The 23,400-nt window shown below is 38.0% G+C and overlaps 1 protein-coding gene and 1 pseudogene across 3 annotated transcripts in view; one reads left to right on the top strand and one right to left on the bottom strand.

Annotated features, from left to right (window-relative positions):
* The window catches only part of LOC110295785 (vomeronasal type-2 receptor 26-like), a 247,717-nt pseudogene that overhangs the window by 174,953 nt on the left and 49,364 nt on the right, over window positions 1–23,400 (bottom strand).
* The window catches only part of LOC110287610 (vomeronasal type-2 receptor 26), a 31,361-nt gene continuing 9,788 nt past the window's right edge, over window positions 1,828–23,400 (top strand). For 2 of the 3 annotated variants that reach the window (XR_015047566.1, XM_085839949.1), the window contains exons 1-5: window positions 1,838–2,221; window positions 3,088–3,385; window positions 9,884–10,693; window positions 19,813–20,037; window positions 23,041–23,164. Coding sequence is in view for 2 of the 3 variants with exons in the window: in XM_085839949.1 (XP_085696075.1) it covers window positions 1,905–2,221; window positions 3,088–3,385; window positions 9,884–10,693; window positions 19,813–20,037; window positions 23,041–23,164 (1,774 nt within the window). In the remaining variant the exon portion in view is untranslated. Of the gene's footprint in view, window positions 2,222–3,087; window positions 3,386–9,883; window positions 10,694–19,812; window positions 20,038–23,040; window positions 23,165–23,400 lie in introns of all 3 variants that reach the window. The other variant, XM_085839950.1, reaches the window with a different exon arrangement.

Below are 23,400 nucleotides of genomic sequence, written 5' to 3'. Positions count from 1 at the left end.
TCCACCATAAGGACATGTGCTCAACTCTGTTCATAGCAGCTTTATTCATAATAGCCAAAAAATGGGAAACAACATAAATGTCCCTCAGCTGAAGAATGGATAAAACAAATATGGTACATTTACACAATGAAATATTACTCATCTGCTAAAAAGAATGGCACAAAATTTGTGGGCAAATAGATGTAAGTAGAAAATATCATCTTGAATGAGGTAACCCAGACTCAGAAATACCAATGTGGTATGTTATCACTTATATGTGGATCTTAGCTGTAAAGTCAAGGATAACCATGCTGCAATCCACAGACCCAAAGAAATAAACTGAGGATAAGGTGTGATTTTCCTCATGTTCTAAGCAACAAAGCCTCTGTACACATTCTTACCTACAGATTCTTTCTCTCTTAAGGGCTTTGATGAAGTGGTTTTTCCATGTGAATGAAATTAATATGATTTGAAAAGAACAAAGGACATATCTCTTCATGCATCAGAATTTGTTATTATAAATACATATTTTTCACATTAAAACATGTTAATAGTTAGGCTTGGTGATGCACACCTGTAACCTTGATTAAACTGAAGATTGAGACTGGAGGTCACAAATTCTAAGACAACCTTGGAAACAGTCCCTTAAAGATTTATAAAGGCTAAGGATGTAAAGCTATGGTAGAGTACTTGGTCAGCATATACACACTTCAGGTTTACTCTCCTACAGTGTCCACAGCAAAAATGAATGAATGAATAAATAAATGAATGAATGAATGAATGAATGAATGACAGAAAGAAAGGAAGAGAGAGAGAGAGAAAGAAAGAAAGAGAGAGAGAGAGAGAGAGAGAGAGAGAGAGAGAAAGAAAGAAAGAAAGAAAGAAAGAAAGAAAGAAAGAAAGAAAGAAACAAAGAAACAAAGAAACAAAGAAACAAAGAAACAAAGAAACAAAGAAACAAAGAAAGAGAGAGAGAGGTGGGGGAGGGAGGGAGGGAAGGAAGGAAGGAAGGAAGGAAGGAAGGAAGGAAGGAAGGAAGGAAGGAAGGAAGGAAGGAAGGAAGAGAACATAGATTCACATGTCAGGAGGTGTGGGGTGGGGAGCATTTGGGGTACAGACCAGGAGTGGGATGAAGTGTAGACTGTAAAAAGGATTAAAGAGTAAAAATAAATAAATAAAACAGATTACACATTGACCCTCATACAAAATAGACATTTTTTAAAATCTAGTAGTATTCTTTGATTTACTTTCTTTGAAGTACATAAATTTGAAATAAAGCCAGTGCTTGAAAAAAAATCTATGTGTTAATTGAAATTTTATATTTAATTTTCACTATATATGTATTTCAAAACATTGTCTTCATAGGCACATACAATGTAAGATGTTTAAAATATACAAGTTGATGATTGACCCTATACAGGAGTCAGAAATGTTTTCTAATTGTAAGGCTTTAATTTTGCCTTACAGAAATACTCTAAAATGACACTGATGTTAAATGATTAAGAGTCTTCGCCCTCCCTGCCACCCCACCACCACCATGCTCCAAACACTGAACCCTTTGATGCCTCCTTCGGATGACGCTTCATGACTTAATAATGTTTCCACTGGTTAGTCTCTCTTTACCTTGGGACACTGAGAAGTCCCAGCTCACAGAGTGTACATACCCCACAGGTATTTTAGAGGACTTCACATTTTTCTTAATTGTGTGTTTTCCTGCTGAGAATCAGGATTCCCAGGTGCCAAGTGAGAGGTTCCTGAGCCCTTGGGGACTCACAGTGACTCTGTGGAGGGGACATAATCTAGGGCTAAGTAGGTGCAAAGCAGATTATACTCCAGCAAACTGAGGGAGTGTTTGGATACTGGTGGGCCTGTATCAGGACACAACAATGCTTTATAACCTTGATCTACACTGACCAGACAGCCACATGTTTTATTTGTTTGCTGATGTGCTTTCAGAGTCGATTAGCCCAAGATTCTCAACTGAACAGATATCTGGGTTTTATCAATTATTTATCAATGTTAGTATGAAATTACTCATTGCTTTCTCTCCCCTAGTTGTTCTCATTTTATTCCAGGAACAAATTTCTTGTTACTACTTAACTAAATATGCTTCTTCTGGCTACTATCAAGATGCAGATTTTGTTATTGGAGGACTCTTTTCCCTTAGAGTGACTGATGGAGATACATTTATAAGTAGATATGGCATTGAAGAACCAAGCCATATACCAGAACATGTTTATGCGTAAGTGCTTGGCTTTTCTTTTAAAAAAATATTGTTTCAGGATTTTATACTTGTATAAAATATATGTTGATCACACCCACCTCTACTGCTTCCCCTCCAATGTCTCCTGTCTTCAAATTCATGGGGTCTCTCGGTCTCCCTGTCTCTCTGTTTGTCTCTGTCTCTGTTTCTCTCTCACTTTTTAGGAGTGCCAGTACTGCAAGAATACAGGACACCTTCTAGAGTGTAGGCAAGCGACTAGGGCAAACCTCCTAAGGAAACTGACTCTCCCTTCCCCAGTAGCCACAAAATGCCAATAGTTACTCAGCCATGACTGACTCTGTGTGTCTCTTCACTAATCATGCTGAATTCTTTTAAATATGTAAGACATTGTTGAAAAGACTTTGTAGTCGAAAACAATATTTCTTTGTTTTTATCTAGTGTATTGTACTGAGAACATTTTATTTTTCATGTTTAAACTTACTTGACACTATTTTTTTCAATTGCTATGTTTGATCAAACATTGTATTTTCCTGAGGTCTGGAACTCACTCTGTAGACCAGGTTGGCCTCGAACTTAGAAATCCACCTGCTTCTGCCTCCCAAGGGCTGGAATTAAAAACATGTGCCACCACAGCCCGGCTAACTAATATATTTCTAAGTAGTCCTTTTCAAGTTATTTTTAGTATATAGAATATCCTGCTTCTTTCTTGAAATACAATGAATGCTCTTTATATGCCTTAGATTGCTGTAAATAAAAATCCAAAATTTGAGAGGGAGCACTGGAGGAGCTGCACGGAGAAAAGAGAGGGGGGTAAATGATATAATTATGTTTTAATTAAAAATTGAAAAGGAACATAAAAATTTTTTTTCAATTTTTCCTCCTAGGGATCTCATTAAATATTATCAGCACATTTTAGCAATGGTTTTTGCTATAGAAAAAATCAACAAGGACCCAAATATTCTATTCAACAAGTCCCTGGGATTCTTTCTCTTCAATGTCAACTTCATTGAGATGAAGGCTGCGGAAGGTTCTATGGCTTTGCTCTCAGGAGAGAGTCCCCCAATTCCTAACTACAGCTGCAGGCCTGAAAAGACTGATAAGCTGGTTGCAGTGATAGGAGGCATTTCAACATCAATATCCACTCAGATCTCCCGAGTTCTAAGTCTCTACAACGTCCCACAGGTACACAAAGAATCCTGGCTCCGTAGGTTAAACGTAGTAACATAGTAATAAATGTTAATTAATTCCAGTATTGTTTATTGAAGAGGTATGGGACTGCTTAATAATTTACTGTTCATCATTCTTAACTCTGAACAAAAATTTATTCATAAAATGAAATCATGTTTGTATAATAAATTTAATTTCAAGACTTTTAAAAATTGAAAAAAATATGCAACTCACTATGCCAACTTATATGATCTTGAACTTCCTATGTAGCCCACGATATTCTTACTGAGATCCTCCTGCCTTTGTTTGCCCAGGGCTGGGATTAAAGACATTCTTCATCATGTCTGAACAGATTTTTGTTGCTGTTGTTGCTGAATCTTTTTATTTATTCTTCAATAATTTTTATCATTAAAAATGTCTTATATTTCAATGTCTCTTGATCTTTCCATTTTTATCTTGTATGTATGTATGTATGTATGTATGTATGTATGATGTATTTTAAACTCCAGATATTATTCCCCTTCCAGTCCACCCTCCTACTATACCTCCTTGCTGCCCCCTGTCTCCATGAGGATGGAAACACCCCACCAGACCTCTAAACTCCCTGCGGCCTTTAAGTCTCTTGAGGATTAGGTGTATCTTCTCTGACTGAACCCAAACCCAGTAGTTCACTGCTGTATATGTGTTGGGGACCTCCTATCAGCTGGTATATGCTGCCTGGTTGGTGGCCCAGTGTTTGAGAGATCTCAGGGGTCCAGATTAATTGAGACTGCTGGTCCTCCTATACGATTGGCCTCCTCCTCAGATTCTTCCTGTTTTTCCCTAATTCAACCACAGGAGCCATCAGCTTCTATCCTTGGGTACAAATATCTGCATCTGACTCTTTCAGCTGCTTGTTGGGTCTTTCTGAGGACAGTCATGCTAATAAGTGGATACTAGCCAAAAAAATAAAATTACAAAATACACAAGACACAGTCCACAGAAGTCAAAAAGGTCAACAAGCTGAAGGGCCCAAGTGAGGATGCCTCAGTCCCACTTGGGTGGGAGAAGAAAGCAATCGCAATGGGGGAGGAAGGGAGGGCCCTAGGAAGGAATGAGGGTGGGGGAGGGGAACCAGTCCCTTTCTGTGAGTACCTCATAGCCTCAGTCATAGTGTCAGGCTTTGGAACCTCCCCTTGAGCTGGATCCCACTTTGGGACTGTCGCTGGACCTTCTTTTCCTCAGGCTCCTCTCCATTTCTATCCCTGCAGTTCTTTCTGACTGGAAAAATTATGGGACAGAATTTTGACTGTGAGATGGCAACCCATCCCTCAGTTGATGCACTGACTTTCTGTAGGAGATGGGCTCTATAAGTTTCCTCCCTCCACTGTAGGGCATCTCATCAATGGTCCCACTTCTGATTCCTGAGAATATTTTATCTCCCAGGTCGGTGGTACATTCTGGTAGGTTCCCCCAACCTCTGACCTCTCCAGTTTGCCTGTTTCCATTCTTTCTGCTGGACCTAATATCTTCAGTCCTTTTCCCCTGCCCAATAACACATCATGTTCCCCTCCCCCAACCCGCATTCCTGTCCAGGTCCCTCTCTTCCTCCCCCATTGCGATTACTTTCTTCTCCCACCCAAGTGGGACTGAGACATCCTCACAACATCCTTCAGATCGTTGACCTTTTTGAGTTCTGTGGACCTGTAACTTGTGTATTCTGTAATTTTATTTTTTGGGTAATATCCACTTATTAGTGAGTATGTACCATGCATGTCCTTTTGGCTCTGAGTTACCTTACTCAGGATGATATTGTCTAGTTCCATCCATTTACTTGCAAAATTCAGGATGTCCTCATTCATAAGAGTGGAGTAATATTCCATTGTGTACATGAACCACATTTTCTGTATCCATTCTTCTGTCGAGGGACATCTGGGCTGTTTCCAGCTCAGGCTATCACAAGCAAGGCCACTATGAACAGAGTGGAACATGTGCCCCTGTGGCATGGTGGGACAGCTTTTGGATATATGCCCAAGAGTGGTATAGCTGGGTCTTCAGGTAGATCTATTTCTAATTTTCTAAGGAACCTCCAGGTTGATTTCCAGATTTTAATTTTTATGAGATTTTATGAGTGAATTTTTAAAACTTGGTTATTTTATTTATTTACATTTCAAATGTCCCCCTTCCCAGTCGCATCTCCCCAAACCCTCCATTCCAAACCCCCTTCCCTTTGACTATAAGAGGGTACTTCCCCAACCACCCACACACTCTGGCCTCACCCCTCTAACATCCTCCTTTTCTGGGGCAACAAGCCTCAACAAGGACCAAGTGCCTCCCCTCCCTTTGATGCCAGATAAGGCAAGCCTCTGCTACAATGTAGCAGGAGCAATGGACTCACCCATGTATATATTTTGGTTGGTGGTTTAGTTCATGGGAACTCTAATGGTTCCAGCTGGTTGATATTATTTTTCCTATGGGATTGCGATAACTTTCATCTCCTTCGATCCTTCTTCTAACTCTTCCACAGTCCAATGGTTGGCTGTGACTACCTGCATCTCTCTTAGTCAGGTGCTAGCAGAGCCTCTCAGAGGACAGCCATACTAGATCCTGTTTGCAAGCACTTTGTGGCATCAACAATAGTGTCAGGTTTGGTGTCTGTTATTGAGATGTCAGTCTTGGATGGCCTTTACTTCAGACTCTGATCCATTTTATATATATATATATATATATATATATATATATATATATATATATATATAGTGTATATATATATATTTAATTTTGAGATGGGTGAGTGACCCCATCTCTCAACTAGCAGCCATACCTAACTTCTTGAATGGGTCTCCTTAGGTTCTATGTCCTCTCTGTTGGGCATTGTGGCTAATGCCATCCTAATTGGGTTCTCAGAGCACCTCACATCCTTGGCATCTGGGACTTTTTAGTGGTTCCTCCTATCCCCTTTTCCCTACCAGGGAGTAATCTGAGTTTGGGGGCCAATATCTACTTATCAGTGAGTGTATACCATGTATGTCCTTTTGGGATTGGGTTAACACACTCAGGATGATATCTTCTAGTTGCTTCCATTGGCCTGCTAAATTTGTGAAGTCATTGTTTTGAATAGCCATTGTGTAAATATACAACATTCTCTGTATCCATTCTTCTGTTGAGAGACATCAAGGTTCTTTCCAGCTTATGACTATTATAAATAAGGCTGCTGTGAACATAGTAGAGAACATGTCCTTTTTATATGTTGGAGCATCTTTTGTATATATGCCCAGTAGTAGTATAGCTGCATCTCAGGCATTTTATTTCTTCTTTTAAATATGATACTTTTGTAAATATCTGTTAGATACACATGGTTCATAACTTCTATTAGTTTCACTGTGTCTCTGTTTAGTTTCTGTTTCCATGATCTGACAATTGATGAGAGTGGAGTGTTGAAGTTTCCCACTATTATTGTGTGGGATGCAATATGTGCTTTGAGCTTTAGTAAAGTTTCTTTTATGAATGTGGGTACCCTTGCATTTGCAGCATAGATGTTCTGAATTGAGAGTTTATCTTGGTAGATTTTTCCTTTGACCAGTATGAAGTGTCCTTCCTTATCTTTTTTGATAACTTTTGGTTGAAAGTTGATTTTATTCAATATTAGAATGGCTACTCCAGTTTGTTTCTTGAGAGCATTTGCTTGGAAAATTGTTTTACAACCTATTACTCTGAGGTAGTGTCTGTCTTTGTCACTGAGGTGCACTTCCTGCATGCAGCAAAATGCTGGGCCCTGTTTACATATCCAGTCTGTTAGTCTATGTCTTTTTATTGGGGAATTGAGTCCATTGATGTTAACATGCCATGAAATATTAAAAAGGGGGATTATTACTTCCTTTTATTTTTGTTGTTAGAGGTAGAATTATGTTGGTGTGTCTACCTTCTTATTGCATTTTTGGAAGAAGATTATTTTCTTGCTTTTTCTAGGGTGTAGTTTCCCTCCTCATGTTGGTATTTTCTACCTATTATCCCTTGTAGGGTTGGATTTAGGGAAATATATCATATAAATTTGGCTTTATTATGGAATATCTTGTATTCTCCATTTATGCTAACTGAGTGATTTTCTGGGTATAGCAGTCTGGGTTAGAATTTGTGTTCTCATAGGGTTTGTATGACATTTGCTCAGGATCTTTTGGCTTTCCTAGTCTCTGGTGAGAAGTCTGCTGTAATTCTGATAGGTCTGCCTTTATATGTTTACAAAAAGAACTATACAAAGAATCAGCAAAACCAGGAGCTGGGTCTTTGAGAAAATCGACAAGAAAAATAAATCCTTAGCCAGACTAATAAGAGGGCAGAAAGATTGTATCCAAGTCAATAAAATCAGAAATGAAAAGGGAGACATAACAATGAAATATATCTTAAACATTATACTCTCTGTTGAATATTAACTGTTGTATTAAAATCATGTTCTACACAAAAATGTTACTTTTGACCTATGCTTACTATAATATTTATAATGAATGCAATTATTTATAAGAAATGTGTATATTATTGTACTTGGCTCATTTTGTCACCTATTTATTAAAAATTCCAAATGTTGCCCCCTTCTAAGTCTTTCTCCCAGAGTTCTGGACACAATCCCCCCTACCCTTGTCTCTGAGAGGGTGCTCTGCCACCCCCAACCCCCATAATACACCCCCCAGGATCTTCTTTTCCTGGGGCATCCAGCCTCCTCCTAACTAACTATTCAGTTTGTTGCCATTGGACATTCTATTTGACACCTTCCTGCTGAGACAGCCTCAAGCAGAACTTGTTCATTTTCCTGCAGACTATGTGAGGTATTATAATTCCCTATTCTCAGCCCCCCACAGGACATCAGTGTTAGATGATCAGTTCTTTCTTGAGATGGCAGCCTGCCATAGCCCTGTGAGTGACAAAGTATAGCTCTTCTGCTTTGTCATTCAATCTACAGGAGACACCTGGATTGGAGGCCCAAAAGAAACCTGGGCTTGTTCTGTCTGGAGGTCAAGCATCTCCACCACAGACTCTTGCCTGGTCTTTTGGATGCAATTTGTCACAATTCAAACATTTCTTTTAAATTTATGGTTTAAAAGTAGTTCATTCAGATTTTAAAATATATGTTAAATTAACATTAGTTAATAAAACATTAAAATTATATTTTATTAATTATTTTCATGGTACACATAAACCCATTATCAGAGTTTGTAGATATAAAAAATTGTATCGCCATGAGTCATTTATTTAAATTGATTACTTTTGTGCATTTAATAAATATTGAATATTTTTTATTCTACTGTTTCCTTCCTCAAAGTATTCACCTTTTCTTCATTTTGTGATTCCTTCTTTCCTCTTCATGTTCCTTCTCCCTAACCACACCTCTCTCCCAATCAATTAACATCTATTGAGTGTCTGTATTCAATTATCATGACTTTGGATCCAATAACTGAAATGTTCACTAAACTTCTAGACTCAGATGCCTGTTGAGAAGTCAGTGCATAGAACCATGATGTGAGCCATGTATTAGGGCATGACCTAGTGGGCATCTGATTTTAGGAACTTATTATTTAGAGAATTTGTGTCAAAAGAGGATCAAGTCCAAATCTGAGCCATGGGACAACAAGATATTCTGATACCACTAGAATAGAGAGAGATAGAAAATTCAGTAAGGCAGACTGATAGTGTTGGCCAACCTTGGAAATATGTTCCTTGACTAAAGTAAGAATCCTGGAACTCATTAAAGAGCACATTTTAAGGAAAAAGATTGGTTCATTCCAATAAAAGATTAAGTGAAGTGAATTTGATATTTGGTCATTTGATATAGCAGATTAGGTAATTAATGATCTAGTCCACCCTCCACATGACAGGAGATGCCCTAAAAAGCATAGAAATGACAATGTAGATAACTCAATTAAAGTTTTTTGGTAAGAGGGATAGCAGTGTTATGGGGGTGCCCATAGGTTCTTATTAAAAGAGAGACTTTATAATAAGCATTGACTTAGTTAGTCAGCCTTGTACCCTAAGAAAGCTTATTTTAGGATAATTAACTATGGCTTAAGCATTACAGAAGGACATGAGGCATAGGAACTTCCTGTGAAATATAGACTTTACCAGTGGATTTTACAATGCTTCATAGAGTCCTCTTTATTGGTTAATTAGTTATGGATTTGTGGCATCAAGTAAAAGGGCCTTTAGTGTTAATGTTTCTCCAGTTAGATTATCAGGATGAGGAATGTTTTGGTATGGGAAGTGACAGATTTGCCAATGCTCTTGTTTGACTGGTATAACCTGAACTGAGATCAGGAGATAGATACTCTCTGGCTCTGTTTTGTATGTTCTATAAAAGTATAAAGAAAAAGATACATTTCATGTACACAGTGAGAAGTATGTAACATAGATAACAAATTGATTTTTTTAGCAAAGTTATTTAACTATTTAATTTGTCCTAGAGTGCATAAACAGAGAAGATAAACCAAATTATTTGAGAATAAACCTAATTGTCTCGACTTAAGGAGTAACTTTCTTTCTGTTTAGATCAGCTATGCTCCTTTTGACCAGATTCTTGGGACCAGAGTCCAGCTTCGGTCTCCTTACCAGTTTTCAATGCACACCACAGCTCTGTATCAGGGAATTGTCCAACTGCTGTTATACTTCACTTGGATCTGGGTTGGCCTGGTGGTTCCAGATGATATGAGGGGAGAACTCTATCTTAGGGACATTACCGAGGAGATGATCAGCCATGGAATTTGTGTTGCATTTGCAAAAAAGGTTACAGAATATTCTAGTAAGAACACAGTAAACTGGAAACGTTTTATGGAACGATTCACTTTTACACCTGTTATCATTACTTTTGGAGACACACATTCTCTTCTGCGAATTGTCTATTTTGTCATTTTCTATAATATTTTAGGTAATGTTTGGATCACAACTTCTGATTTGTATAGCACCACATTACCCTTTGAACAGAATTTAATTTATACACACTTTGGTGGAGGATTATCATTTTCATTTCACACGGATGAAATTCTGGGATTCAAGGATTTTCTCAGAAGTGTTCAACCTAGAAAATACCCTCATGATATCTTTATCCAGCATGTATGGTCAAGCTTATTTGGATGTCCACATTACTACCAGCACAGAGTCTGGGATCTAAGTCAATGTGAGCCAAATGGCAGCCTGAGCACACGACCTCTGCATGCTTGGGATATGAATACCTCACCTATGAGCTACAAAGTCCATGCTGCTGTGTATGCTATTGCCCAGGCACTCCATGAGGAGCTGTCACTCAGAGTGGAAGGAGGGTCACTCGATAAAAGTGTACTCCGGGCTCCTCTCCCATGGAAGGTAGCAATAGCTTTTCTTATCTTTTCCTAAGCTGTTTGACTCTGGCTTGTAATAATGCATTTTGATTCATAATTCTTTCATACTTAGTGTTAGAAAAATATTTCTTATGCTACCATACTTCTTATGCCACATCTCTTTCCTCAAAGTAATCATGTTTATTTCAGTAGTATAAATAAAGAAATAGAGTTAGAAAAAAAATTTAAAAAAACACACATTATAGTTTTTAATGTTGAGCTAACATTTCTCTCAGAAAACAATACATTTATGATGTTTAAAAACTGCTTTTCACCGGGCGTGGTGGCGCACGCCTTTAATCCCAGCACTCGGGAGGCAGAGGCAGGCAGATTTCTGAGTTTGAGGCCAGCCTGGTCTACAAAGTGAGTGCCAGGACAGCCAGGGCTACACAGAGAGACCCTGTCTCGAAAAACCAAAAAAAAAAAAAAACAAAAACAAAAACAAAAACAAAAAACCCTGCTTTTCGTGCCGGACAGTGTTGGCACACGCCTTTAATCCCAGCACTTAGGAGGCAGAGGCAGGTAGATTTCTGAGTTTGAGGCCATCCTGGCCTACAGAGTGAGTTCCAGGACAGCCAGAGCTATACAGAGAATCCCTGACTCAAAAAAAAAAAACCAAAAAAACAAAAAACAAAAAACAAAAAAAAAAACAAGGTTTTCCTAAGCACATTCAAACAAAATATTTATGCCAATTTATTGTCGCATCCTATTTTTTTTATTATTGCTTATAGAAAAACACATAGCTTCAATAAGGCTCAACAATATCATCCATGACTGTAAAAGGATCATGAATTTGAAGCCAGTCTGGGCTATACCCACTCCCATCAGTTGCAAGATGAAGTCTCTGTGATGAAACCTGGACTAGGCACTGCTCTATGACTATAGCAGAATATCCTTAGGAATCTGTTCTTTGACTTGTTGCTCTTGTTGTGGTTTATTGTATTTGGTTCTACCTTAGGTCTCTGAGCCACCCAGCTTCTGGTTCCTAGCCATCCAGGCAATGTCTTTCATGGGTTGCCTCTCATGGCTTGAGCCTCAAGTTAGACAAGTCATTCTTTGGTCACTCCCACAAATCCTGAGCCACCATTGCCCCAGCACATCTTGCAGTCAGGACAGATTTTGCATCCAATGGTTTGTGAATGAGATGGTCTCCCAGATGCACCTCTGGTAGACCTCCCTGGTTAAAGAAGATGGTCTATTCAGGTTCCATATCCTTCATTACTAAGTTCTGAGAGAGTGGGGACAGTCCATGTTGAGGACGGGTGTTCTGATAGCTATCATAGTCTCTGTTTCAGCATTGGGCCTCTGTTGAAGTTGGCTGCAGAATATGGTGACAGAGATGAGAGAAGCAGTTGGCAGAAGGCTGGATGGGCACTAAGAGAATGGCACCAGTCTATGTGCAACTAGCATACCTGAAGTTCTCCCAGAATGTTTGGCCTTGGTGGGGAATGGTGCTTCCACAGGAATCCAAGCATAGGAGGGATTGTCAATCCTTGGGCTCTTGCAGAGCCCAATGGAAGTTAAGTTAAAGTTTAAATTTTCTTTGTGTCTAACAATGTTGAATCTTTTTCATATGCTTATTAGTTATTTGCTTTTCATCCTTTGGGAGTTGCCATTCCATTAGCACATATTGAGCTGTATGATTTCTCTTAAGGTTTCTTAGGTTTTCTAAGTTCTTAGTATACTCTAGATGTTAGTCTTATATTAGATGGGTCATTCCCAAACATTGTCTCCCATTCTCTGGGGTATTTCTTCACTTGATTGTTTCCATTGCTATGAGAAGCTTTTTAAGTTTGGGAAGACTCAAGACCTACTCTGGGCATCTTTTTCCAAATGAATAGATTCCTCCACCTCCTCCTCTTCCTCCTCCTCCTCTTCCCCCTCCTCCTCCTCCTCCTCTTCCCCCCCCCTCCTCCTCCTCTTCCTCTTCATTTATCTTTCTTCCTTTCTTTTCTTCTTCTTTTTCTCTTTCTTTTTCTTTCTTTTTCTTTTTCTCTTTCTCCTTTTTCTTGTTTTTCTTGTCCTTGTTCTTCCTCCTCTTCTTCTCTTCTTCTTCTTCTTCTTCTTCTTCTTCTTCTTCTTCTTCTTCTTCTTCTTCTTCTTCTTCTTCTTCTTCTTCTTCTTCTCCCTCTCTCCTTATTTCTCCCACTCCACTCTCCCCCTCACCCACCTCACCCTCACCCTCCTCCTTCTCCTCTTCTGACTGGAATTCTTTTGAGACAGCTTTAAGACACACTTGTCTCCTGAAGTCTTGTCTCCTGTTTTGTATATTTTATTAGTTTCAGGACTTACATGAAGGTGTCTGAATCCCATGGAATTAATATCCATGCAGCATGGGAACAAATTCAAATCTAGTTAAATTCTATTGGCAACTATCCAATCTCTCCACCACTATTTGTTGAAGAAGTGTGGGTCCTTATGTACAGTATGGACTTTGCTCTGCATGGTGGTTAATGTATTGAGGTACATAGATTCTCTTCTGAATGTACTGAAAGGGTTCATCAGGTAAATATGTTGAATTTTCTGATGTTTTTCTGTGTCTGTTGAGAGAAATATGTTAATTTTTTAACTTTATCTGTTATTAACATCTATCAAACTCAGTAATATAATTATGAAAGACTGAGTTCAGGGAGACAAGGATAATGTTTTAAAATGAGAAGACTATTCTTTTTCTTGGGAAGAATTTTCTGTGTTTATCTCAGGTTTTTTTGATCTACTGTTAACTTCAAGTTCAATATTTCATTTTCAATTTCAGTCTGAATATTTCTTTATTTCTTAAAGTAGAGATATGGATTTCCACTACTGTTATTTTGTTGTGGCCTATTTCTGCTTTAGCTCTGTTTATATTTACCTTATATATTTGGATGTATTTGTGGTTGTTATATCTTCTTAAGGAACTTTCCCCACAATTATTATTTGACATCCCTTGCCTTTCATGATGATGTTTGGTTTAAATTCTGCTCTCCTCCAAGTCACATTCAAGTGTAGCTAGTCTTGCTGCGGCTGCTGCTGCTGCTGCTGCTGCTGCTTTTTTTGATTTTTGGAGACAGGGTTTCTCTGTGTAGCCCTGGCTGTCCAGGAACTCACTCTGTAGACCAGGCTGGCCTCAAACCTAGAAATCCACCTGCCTATGCTTCCCAAGTACTGGGATTAAAGACATGAACCAACACTGCCTGGCTTCTAGTCTTGCTTCTTTTATCTATCCATGTATCTATGAATCTATCTATGCATCTATGTATCTATGCATCTATCTATCTATCTATCTATCTATCATCTATCCAACCACCAATGTCTCTCAGTGCTATGCATTGAGTCCCGGACCTTGTGCATGATGGGCAGGTATTACCAATGAGATCTCTCCTCAAACTCCTTCTTGTTTTGATTTTTAGTTATATGAACTGCCATTTTCTGTCCTTCTACTTTTATATCCTAAGGCCAAATTCAATCTCTTTGGGCAGAGTCTAGTTATATTGAGATCATCTTTTATTGGATATTTTATTTTGTTATATTTTTGTTTGTTTTTGAGACAGGGTTTCTCTGTGTAGCCTTGGCTGTCCTGGAACTCAGTCTGTAGACCAGACTGGACTCGAACTCAGAAATCTGCCTGCCTCTGCCTCCCAAGTGCTGGGACTAAAGGGGTGCCCCACCACTGCCCAGTGGATATTTTATTTATTTACATTTCAACTGTTATCTCCTTTCCCAGTTTTCCTTGGGCAAATCCCATATCTCATTCCCCCTTCCTCTGCTTCTAAGAGGGTGCTACCCCATGCACCCCCACCTTACTTCCCTAGCATTCTCCTACACTGGGGCATGGAGTGTCACAGGAAAAAGGACATCCCATCTCATTGATTCCCCATAAGGCAACCCTTTGCTACATATGAAGCTGGAGCCATGGGTACTCTTCCCATTTTCCTCTCCTCCCTTTCTCTTTGGTGTGCTCCTTTACTCGTACACCCTCTTCTACCTCAGCACCCTAGCATTCCCCTTCATCTTCTCCAATCCTTGTCCTAACTCCTTTATCTTCCTTCTTCTTAAGCTTCACATGGTCTGTGAGTTTTATTGTGGGTATTATGAGCTTTTTGCTTAATATTAACTTACAAGTGAGCACATACCATGTGTTCTTTTGTGACTGGGTTACTTCACTCAATATGATATTTTCTAGTCTGCATGTGAATTTCGTGAAGTCGTTATTTTTAACAGGTGAGTAGTACTCCATTGAGTAAATGTACCACATTTCTTATATAGATATTTCTGTTTTGGGACTTCTGGGTTGTTTCCAGGTTCTTGCTATTATAAATAAGGCTTCTATGAACAAAGTAGAGAACATGTCCATATTATATACATATAATATATGTATATATTGGTATATGCCCAGGGGTGATATAACTGACTCCTCAGATATTTGGTATATGCCCAGGGGTGATATAACTGGCTCCTCAGATATTACTATGTCCAATATTCTAAGGAACTGTCAGACTGATTTCCAAAGTGGTTGTACCAGCTTGCAATCTCACCCAAAATGGAGGAGTGTTCCTCTTTCTCTACATACTAGCCAGCATCTGCTGTCAACTGAGTTTTTGATGGTAGCCATTCTGACAGGTGTGAGGTGGAATCTCAGAGTAGTTTTGATTTGCATCTCCCTGATGATTAAGGATGTTGAACATTTCTTTGGGTGCTTCTTGGCCATTCAGAATTCCTCCTGTGAGAATTCTTTGTTTAGTCCTGTATTCCATTTTTAATAGGGTTATTTGGTTCTCTGGAGTCTAACTTCTTGAGTTCTTTGAATATATTGAATATTAGCCCTCTATCAGATGTAGCATTGGTAAAGATTTTTTTCCCAATCTGTTGGTTGCAGGTTTTTCCTATTGACAGTGTCCTTTGCCTTACGGAAGCTTTGCAAATTTAGGATGTCCCATTTGTCGATTCTTGATCTTAGAGTATAAGGCATTGGTGCTCTTTTCAGTAAAATTTCCCCATGTTTCCCCATAAGTTCTTTCATTGTAGAGAATAGTTTTCGCTATCCTGGGTTTTTGGTTATTCCAAATGAATTTGCGAATTGTTCTTTCTAACTCTATGAAGAATTGAGTTGGAATTTTGGTGATGATTGCATTGAATCTGTAGATTGCTTTCTGCAAGATTCTCAATTTTACTATATTAATCCTGCCAATCCATGAGCAAGTAATATCTTTCCATCCTCTGAAGTCTTCTATGATTTCTTTCTTCAGAGATTACAAGCTCTTTTCATACAGATACTCCTTTTTCACTTGCTTGTGTTGAGTCACACCAAGATATTTTTATATTATTTGTGACTATTGTGAAGGTTGTCATTTCCCTAATTTCTTTCTAGCCTATTTATACTTAGAGTAGAGGCCAACTACTGATTTGTTTGAATTAGTTTTATATCCAGCCACTATGCTGAAGTCGTCTATCAGGTTTAGGTGTTCTCTGGTGTAATTTTGGGGTTCACTTAAGTATACTCTCATATCATCTGCAAATAGAGATATTTTGACTTTTTCCTTTCCAATTTGTATCCTTTTGACCTTCTTTTATTGTCTAAGGATCCAGGAATAGGATTCTTCTGGTTTCCACATTTGCCTGGGAGTTCACCCTTTGTCATACCTCTCCATATCCAAATTCTGCCCAGAGAGAGTTGCTGTCACAGAAGTGCTGTCACATGTGAGATCACTGGTGAGACCACCAATACTATCTCTTTTAAAAATAGTCTTAGACTGTTATTTTGGGGGGCTGGTGAAGAATTTATTCCAGGTATTACTATAATTGGTGCCACAAATAAATGCATAAATCAAGAGGAAATTACCTACAAGGTGGTAGTCTAATAAACTTTTATATTCTAAAGATGGTGTGGTCACACTCTTTTGTACATTCATACTCTGAAATGTTTGCTCAATCACAAAATTTTCTAATGCATTTCTCAGAATGGATCCTTATTGTTAAGTAACAATAGCAGCAGTTCTTTTACATTTAACATAATTATTACTGGGTAAAGACTTACTGTTTTTGTTTTGTTATTAATAATTTATTTATTTATATATTTAATGGTTTCCTTTTCTCTTCATTTGTAATTTTCAATAGTGGTATGCTTTGATCAGTTTCCTTTTCTCTCTTTATTTCTCTCTTTTTCTACTCTGTTTTTGTTTCATATTCAAAATACATAAAATATCTTTTAGCTCTGTGTTTTACTTAATTGCAATTGGACGCATGGTTATGTACTCCAGTTATCCCAGTTTTATTGACATTAAAATCAATATCTTCATGTATCCTGTATCCATTAATTTGTCAGCATTATTGCTTTTGTTGCTTTTTAAACTACTGAACTATAGTTAGGATTTATTTCAAATCATCATTATTAAATTTTATTATACTGAATTTTACTGGAGAGAGAGAGAGAGAGAGACCTATGACTTTCTACTTTGGCATGTTTTCCTTTTTATGAATTAGTATGTTCTAATTTTAGCTTGAAGAACTTCTTTCAGCATTTCTTACAAGACAAGTTTTATGTTGAAAAGGGACAAAGAACAAGTATCTTATAGAAATCAGTTACACAATATATTCAGTGAAGCTACCAATAACATACTGTATACTTCAAGATAGCCAACAGAGTACATTTCTCTTAGGTCTTGAAGTGATAGATAAACCAATTAACTGAGTTTAATTGTTCTTCCTGGGTGACATTATGGAGAAATATTTTCCTTGTCACCTTACATTGAGATTCTGATTCCTGGGAACTTTTTGTGTGAATTTTAACTCACTCATGTTCCTTCTTGGAGAGATTAGACTCTCCAGAATATATATTTCTTGAATGCTTAAAGGCAAAGTAGGTACTGACAGCCTTTTTCTTCTGATAAGTGTTAAGACTGAGATATTTGCAGTTTTGAGACGTCTTTAAATCCTGACAGTACTGTGCTGTCTACAGGGACTTTGACTTTCTATATGTATAGTTTATACTAAGTTAGCTTATATCTACAGAAAAATCTACTAACATTTTGAGCAGGGTTGTATTCATTCTATAGGTCAACCTTGATGGAAATGAAATATCCACAGTGTTGAGTCTCCTTACTCATTACCACAGAAATTCTCTCCATTAAAAATAAATGTTCCATTAAATGTTTGTTCCATAAACTATTCAATAAAGATGTGTTGTAGTGATTAGCACTTAAAGTGTATTTGTCTATTTCTCCATGAACATCTATTGGTTACTTTTCTTCTTTGGCTTTTTCTTGGACATGTACTTTGGAAGCATTATGGTTCTCTTAGATAAGTGAGAAATTTTTTAATTTTGTTAAGTTTTACAGGCTTTTTTTTTTCTTTCTGTTTTTCTGAATTATTTTTCTCATGTCCTTTTTAATGTCCCAGTTGATCTGAAGGCTACTTTGCTCTCTTTAATATACTAATTCCAACATTCTTTTGATTAGTGTTGGCATAGTATGTTCCTGAATGTCTTGTCAATCTACCGTTGTCTCTTTCTTACTCCTTTTTATTGTTTTAGAATTACGTATTTGCATGCAATGTGTTTAGATCAAATCCACCCATTGTTTATTCTCCAACACCTCCACCCTTAGCCATACCACCCCAGGTACTTATACTCTGTGTTTTAAGCCCAGTGAATCCACTTAGGTCTACATGCATATGCATGAGTTCAGGACCATGTACTCTAGCAGTGGTAAGCTTGCACTTTCTGCATTGCTAAGGGATACTGACTCTTCCTTTGGATTTCATGTTAACTAGCACACAGTCAAGTATTGGCAGCTTTTTGTTTGTCTTCCCCAGCAGCTTGCAGTTCAGCTTCTGCCAGTATGAAATATGTCAGACAAACAGACAACCAGAACAGACAACAGGGAGAAAGTTTTCACCTTAGTTCCAGATTCATTACTGTGTCTTGTAGCAATGGTGTGCGGTGTCTTCAGGAATAGGGTCTTACTATCTGCTTCTTATGTATAACCAAGGGCAATGGTCACAACCTGCATAGTCTTGGGGTTTTTGGGGAGCTTCCTAACTGCCACAGAAATTTTTTATATATAATAAACTGTAATACCTCTGTACTGGCTGATTTTGTGTGTCAACTTGACACAGGCTGAAGTTATCACAGAGAAAGGATCTTCAGTTGGGGAAGTGCCTCCATGAGATCCAGCTGTGGGGCATTTTCTCAATTAGTGATCAAGGGGGAAGGGCCCCTTGTGGGTGGGGCCATCTCTGGGCTGGTAGTCTTGGGTTCTATAAGAAAGCAAGCTGAGCAAGCCAGGGGAAGCAAGGCAGTAAGTAACATCCCTCCATGGCCTCTGCATCAGCTCCTGCTTGCTGCTCTGCTTGAGTTCCAGTCCTGACTTTCTTTGGTGATGAACAGCAGTATGGAAGTATAAGCTGAATAAACCTTTTCCTCCCCAACTTGTTTCTTGGTCAACTTGATGTTTGTGCAGGAATAGAAACCGTGACCAAGACAACCTCTGTTTAAATTCTTTTTTAAATTATGTTTTCTTTCTAGCTAGCTCAAAGTTGTAGCTTTATGTGTGACTTCTTCATATATCTTCAGGTTTGATTCACTAACCCCACTCTATTCTCTCCAGCTCCCATCCTTCTTATCACATGATTCTCTATATTTCTATAGCACACAGGTTCTGCTTTCCTCTCCCTCCTTACTTACAATTTTCATATTTTAAAATCTGAAATTTTTATTTTATTAGAAAATTTTCATTTAATTTATATCTATGAAAAATTATAATTTTCAGAAAAACTATTATGCAAAAAGTTTAAAATATATCATTCAAATGGTTCTTATTTTTCATAAAAATTAGAATCTGGTGGCCAGAGTCCTTCTTTCATCACTGAGTGACTGAGAAAATTTCAGTTATCAAATTTGAATAGTTGAGATAGAGTTGATAAGTAGCATATGATCATGCTATTTATCATGTCTACATATAGACCTACTGCTAGCATGTATTAGCCTTATAATAAATGTTTGATAAACAGAGCAATAATGAAACCTGCAAGGACATACAGTAAGTTAATGACAGGTCAGTTACAGTATCCAGGTTAATTTGCATCTCAGTGAGTTGTGCTACACATTTTGACAGACATTTTCTCTTTTAGCTCCATCCATTCCTACAAAAGGGCCAACTTGGGAGAAGCACCAATGAGGAGAACACTGTGAACAAGGAAGTTTCAGCAATCAAGCTTGACATCTTTAATTACCAGTCTCTGCAGAACGGTACTGAAGCTCATGTGAAGGTTGGCGAGTTTGTCTTTGAATCTCACAGTGTTCAGCATCTTTCACTAAATGACAAAATAATAACTTGGGGTGAACACCACAGTCAGGTGAGTATTTTCAAAGTCAACACTGTGTGCTGTTCTTAGAGTGGAATTTCTAAGAGAATAGAGTTCAGGTGACTGCTGAGTGCCATCAGGCTGAGAGTACCCTAACTTTGTCCTTTCCAGAGCTAAATACCTGAACTTTCTGCCTGCAGAATCACTGTAAGAATTACAGATTCATTTTGGACTAATTCTTCAGATGGTTTCATCCTTGTAATGATCATATACAGCTGTGGCCTACCTAGAAAGAAAAAAAGAAACAATCAACACTTGGGCAGTTACTTCCACTAAAGTTCTTGACCTGTATGATTCATCAAGAAAATAAATACATGTGGACAAAACCAGTCTCTGCAAATAAGTGTTTGTAAATATAACTTATTTTCATGAAGTTAACTGTCACATCTGAGGCTTACTTCCTCCATTTGTTAACCACTGCCTATTTTTGGATGCTTCTAGACTCCTACAATCTATTCTAGCCCTAAAATGTTTACAGCCATTGAGACTTAATGCTGAATAAGCTCACCTCTCTATCTCTTTCTGAGTTCTGGCCGGCTGGTTCAACTCAGCTAACCTAGCCCAAACTCTTCTTCAAGTTGACTTGTTTAATCTGACTTCTCTCACTTTCTGACTGAATTTTCTCTGACCTCATACTAACTTTGGCAATAAACTTTGAGCTCCTTTTCAAATTCTGACTGGTTTTGTCTTTACCTGTGTCTAGCTTGCTATCTCTGCAATCTGACTCTATGAAACTGTTCCAGTAAAACTCATTGCCCCCAACCCTCATGCACTGTTCCCCTAAGTTGCTGACAGAAGCCATCTAGGAAAGGCTATGGCAAGCAAGTAAGATTTCTGGAGATAGCCCACAGTTTTGATGGGTGCAATGGGTGCACTCTGAGAGGCAAAGAGCCCAGAGACTTTGACTCAGATATTACTTCTCTCTCCTCTCACTATTACTTAACTTAATGATTTCCTGGGTACTGACACCTCCTATCGGGAAGATTTCCTGCAGAATCAATATAAAGATTACTTTCATGTAGCAATGCTGTTTAGATGAATTGATGATTTCCTAATTGCTGATCCTGATTTTATAGAGCTCCTAAATTGATACAAGTATTCTCAAGCACCCGATACAATAAAAGTTGCAAATAGATCTCTGTATACCTTCATGGGTCATGGACTTATTGAGCCAGGGGGAAAAAAAAACAGGATTGGAACAAATTAATATCAATGAAAAAACATTTATTCAATGATAGATAAAAGTAACAGGCCACAGGTGGTGACTGTGGAAAAGCAAGGCCTTATGGAACTGTTGCTTTGAACTTATGAGTTTGTACAGTGAAACACTGCTTTGAACTTACAATATCCTTCCTGATGCAATTCCCTTTTTGATTTTAACATTTTATGTATGAGATAATTTTTTTTCTTACAGAGATTTTTGTAACTAAAATCTATAAAAAACTAAAAGCAAAAATAAAGGCTTGGAGTAGCCTCTTTCTGATTCACCAATGTGTGTTTGTCCCTCTGTATCTCTGACTTCCTTCCTTCCTTCCTTCCTTCCTTCCTTCCTTCCTTCCTTCACTCCCCCTTCCCCTCCCCCTCCCCCTCCCTCTTCTGCCTCTCCCTTTCTTTCTGGCTCAGAAGTTTTAACCAACTTTGAGCCTCTTGCCTGGCAAGCATGAGGCCCCTGAATCAATGACTAAACAGCCCAAGTAACTAACTTTTCTTAATCATCCCCTGCTATCAGCAGGAGTCAGTTGCAAGAAATTATCAGCTTTTGTTCTAGAAAATGTAAAACCAAGTTAATTGCCAAAACTTACCAGCTTCTTCTCCCAGAATAGCAAGAAAGAATTAGATAGCCAGAAAACGTCAGATTCTGGGTTCCAGAACATTAAGAGAGTATTAATGGTCAGAGGTCTTCATCCTTTGCCTTTCATCTGTTACTGTGTCCCACCTCAGTACCTGATTGTAGAAGCTTTGTCCCTAGCAAATCGCCTCTCTTACCTATCTATTCTTATGAGAGTTGGGGGTATTCTATCTCTGACTCATTCTGTCAAATCTTCCTCTTATTTGTCACTTTCTCTGCCCTTTAGTTAGAAGTTACTTTCAACCATGGGTGCTTCATTCGACATACTAACTTTGCCTTCTTTATTTGGGATTAAGGATGCATTCTATGGCTGAGCCATACCACAACTAGAAACAGATTTTTCAGTGAATAACATGATCTCAGGGTTCACAATGTGATTTAATATCCTGTGACAGGTATTTTGGAATTTGAATGTAAAACTATATACACAAAATATTTATTGTTGAAACTGTTCACCATGAACATTTCTGTGACATGAAAAAACAAGGTAATACATACTAATGTGGAAAATTATGGTCTTCAGGAGACCTGATAAGCTTTTTCCAATGGAAAACACTGGGAACATCCACCACACCAAGGCATGTCTCATGCTCATTCAGGGACGCCACAATATTTATATACACACATTTATTTAGTTATGGCTTGGTCAGTTTTGTTCTTTGTTTTTGTTTCTTTGGTGCTTTTATAGTTTATTTTTCTAGGTTTTGGATGATTTGCTGGATTTTTGGAATTTCAGTTTGTTTTTTTGAGAAAGAACTTAAATTTTGGTGAATAGAAAGAGAGAGTACTTGGACAGGCATGGGGGGCAGGGAGGGGGAGACATGACCAAAATATAGGTGAACATCACATTTGGATATAATATATAATGAAATGAAATACATTATATAAAATAAAAAACAGATCAATGAAATAAAATAAAGCAAGAGAGAGATAAGGAGTGACAGAGAGAGAGAGAGACAGAGAGAGAGAGAGACAGAGAGAGAGAGAGAGAGAGAGAGAGAGAGATGTTGGCTTCACACTCTCTAAAAGCATGGTAGTTCTTGGTTGTTACAGTACACAGATGCCCTGCTGAAATTTACCATCTGGATGCTAATACTGAATGTCATGAATTGACTGCCTTCCCTCTTCTCATGTCTCCTACACAGACTCCTTTATCTGTTTGCAGTCAAAGTTGTCCACTTGGATTTAGCAAAACAGCTGTTGAGGGGAAACCATTCTGTTGTTTTGATTGTGTTCCATGTCCAGATGGAGAAATTGCAAATAAAACAGGTATTTATAAAATGATTCTCAATATGGAATTTGTAGAAATAGTTTTAAATATGGAAATTCTAGAAAGGGTTTTGATTGTGTGAATTAGAAGAAATAATTCTGAATGTTGAAATTTCTAGAAATGGTTCTGAATGTGAAAATGATGCACCACAGGATAGGGGTGAGTAACACAACACCTAAAGACACAGTTGTATTTATGTAGTGCCGCAGACCCTTTTTGGTCCCTGCCTGCATAG

This window comes from Mus caroli, unplaced genomic scaffold (assembly GCF_978045245.1).
Source record: "Mus caroli unplaced genomic scaffold, Mus_caroli_1 scaffold_7, whole genome shotgun sequence".
NCBI classification, from domain to species: domain Eukaryota; kingdom Metazoa; phylum Chordata; class Mammalia; order Rodentia; family Muridae; genus Mus; species Mus caroli.
This window is presented reverse-complemented; position numbering and strand designations above follow the sequence as displayed.